The sequence below is a fragment of the Austrofundulus limnaeus genome, unplaced genomic scaffold, assembly GCF_001266775.1.
Source record: "Austrofundulus limnaeus strain Quisiro unplaced genomic scaffold, Austrofundulus_limnaeus-1.0 Scaffold1672, whole genome shotgun sequence".
NCBI lineage: Eukaryota > Metazoa > Chordata > Actinopteri > Cyprinodontiformes > Rivulidae > Austrofundulus > Austrofundulus limnaeus.
In genome coordinates this window covers 39,917-41,700 of record NW_013954074.1, presented here as the reverse complement: position 1 = coordinate 41,700, position 1,784 = coordinate 39,917, and the positions used below count along the sequence as shown (strand labels likewise).

General features: G+C 39.5%; 1 protein-coding gene across 1 annotated transcript in view; it reads right to left on the bottom strand.

Moving 5' to 3' along the window:
- LOC106536072 (interleukin-1 receptor type 1) overlaps window positions 1-1,784 on the bottom strand; it is a gene marked incomplete at its 3' end in the record, with an annotated part of 34,737 nt that overhangs the window by 13,625 nt on the left and 19,328 nt on the right. The window contains 3 exon segments of the mRNA XM_014033242.1: window positions 451-622; window positions 796-988; window positions 1,485-1,737. Coding sequence (XP_013888696.1) covers window positions 451-622; window positions 796-988; window positions 1,485-1,737 — 618 coding nt within the window.

Sequence of the window (1,784 nt, the reverse complement as noted above, 5' to 3'; positions counted from 1 at the left end):
GGTCACGCTTCTGATTTCCCACAATGCTTTGTGTCTGCTTACGTAGCAGGAAGGCAACAGCAAAAACAGTTAATGTTTGTAATTTTACACCAGGAGCTAAAGGTCTGTTTCAGGACATCACATCCCCAGCTATCAGTGGTTGTAGGGTTAAGCTGTAAAAGAGTTCATACACCACTAGGTGGCAGTGTTGTGCATTTGTTGTACATACATTGTTGTCAGCTGGTAAGTGTCAAATTAAACTTGTGTTTTAAAATTAGCTTCTGCTAGTTTTTCTTGGGCATAAGAGTTTTTGAAGTTGTGGACCTAAATATTTTCATAAGAGCTTTAGAAATTGCGGAGCTACTTTTTGGATTAGCGCTGCCCACCACTGATCTTTACCTTTGTGAAAGATGTGTTTTATTAAAGAATAAAACAAGTTATAAAGTTTAAAATGAGTCTGTTCGTTCTAACCTATGACTGTTACATCGATGGTCTCTGACACTGATCCTGTAACATCACCAAGCGTGAACGTCAGGGTGCAGGTGTACATGCCACTGTTTTCATTTTTCACCCTGGCAATGGTGAGCTGGGTAGTTTCTACGTAGGTATACCCACCCACTCCATCCAGTATGGGCTCACAACCCTAGATCAGAAAAAATACATCAAACTTAATCTTTAAATAATTACTAAATATGAAAACAACAAAATAACAGCAAAGTCAGGCAATTAAATTAGGTTTTAATATTATTATTATTTTTTTATATCTATCATACTTGTAAAGATCTGGTCAATAACTGAGGTTTGGATGAATCTCACCTTGTACCACCTGAGATCTGAGGGGATGTTGTAGCTCTTCAGTTTATCTATATAGTCTGTGAGAGGACAGTTCAGGCTGTCAGCCACTCCGTTCGTCAGGTCCTGAGTGGTTTTATTTGGCCTCCCACACTCCCCTGGCAGGGGCAGGTCCACCACTAACATGGTGGACTGCATGCAGCACTTAGAAGGAGTTCTGTGGAGGAAAAGACTTCAGTAAGTCATCAAGAAGCTCTTCAGTGTCTCTGGGGTCTTATTCAAACAGGAATGTTCATTTTTTATAGACGTTCAATCAAAATTATTTTAATGAAGTTATTTTATTGTAAATAGTCTGAAAATAAAACTTTTCTTGCTTTTATGTTGTGTTATAATAAACGTAGGGTATAATACTGTTAAAATATAAACTGAATTGACTTGTGAATCTCACAGAAAGATGTGAGGAATTTGTTGCATACTTTGGATTCTTATCCCCTCTGTACCGTACACTTTTGTTAAAAAAAACAACAAAAAAACAGCAAACTACAAATTTAATAGTGCCACACCCCTCAAATACAGATTCTAACTATGCTGATGTGGCTCATAAATATATTTTGTTGTAAACGGTGTGGAGTTTAAGTCATTTATGAATGTTTTTAGATGTAAAATCTTGTTACAAAGCATGGTTAAAATGTTTTCCTCTGTTAAAAACATACTGCAGCAGCATCATGTATTCCCCTGCATCATCCAGTGTTGTGTTCAGGAACCACAGAGTCTCCCTGACCATCAGAACCCGGCCGGTCTGGTTGCTCAGCTCCTGTTGTGTTCTGGAGTTGTACCAGGTGATGTTGTACGGGACCGCCATGAAGTCCAGAACGTCTGGAGAGAGCAGGGTGCTGTTCAGCATGGCCACCTCCCCAGGAACAGAGAAAACCCTCTCAAACTGGAGCTTATAGTTGGTACAGTTCTCTGCGAAACACACACACACACACACACACACACACACACACACACAC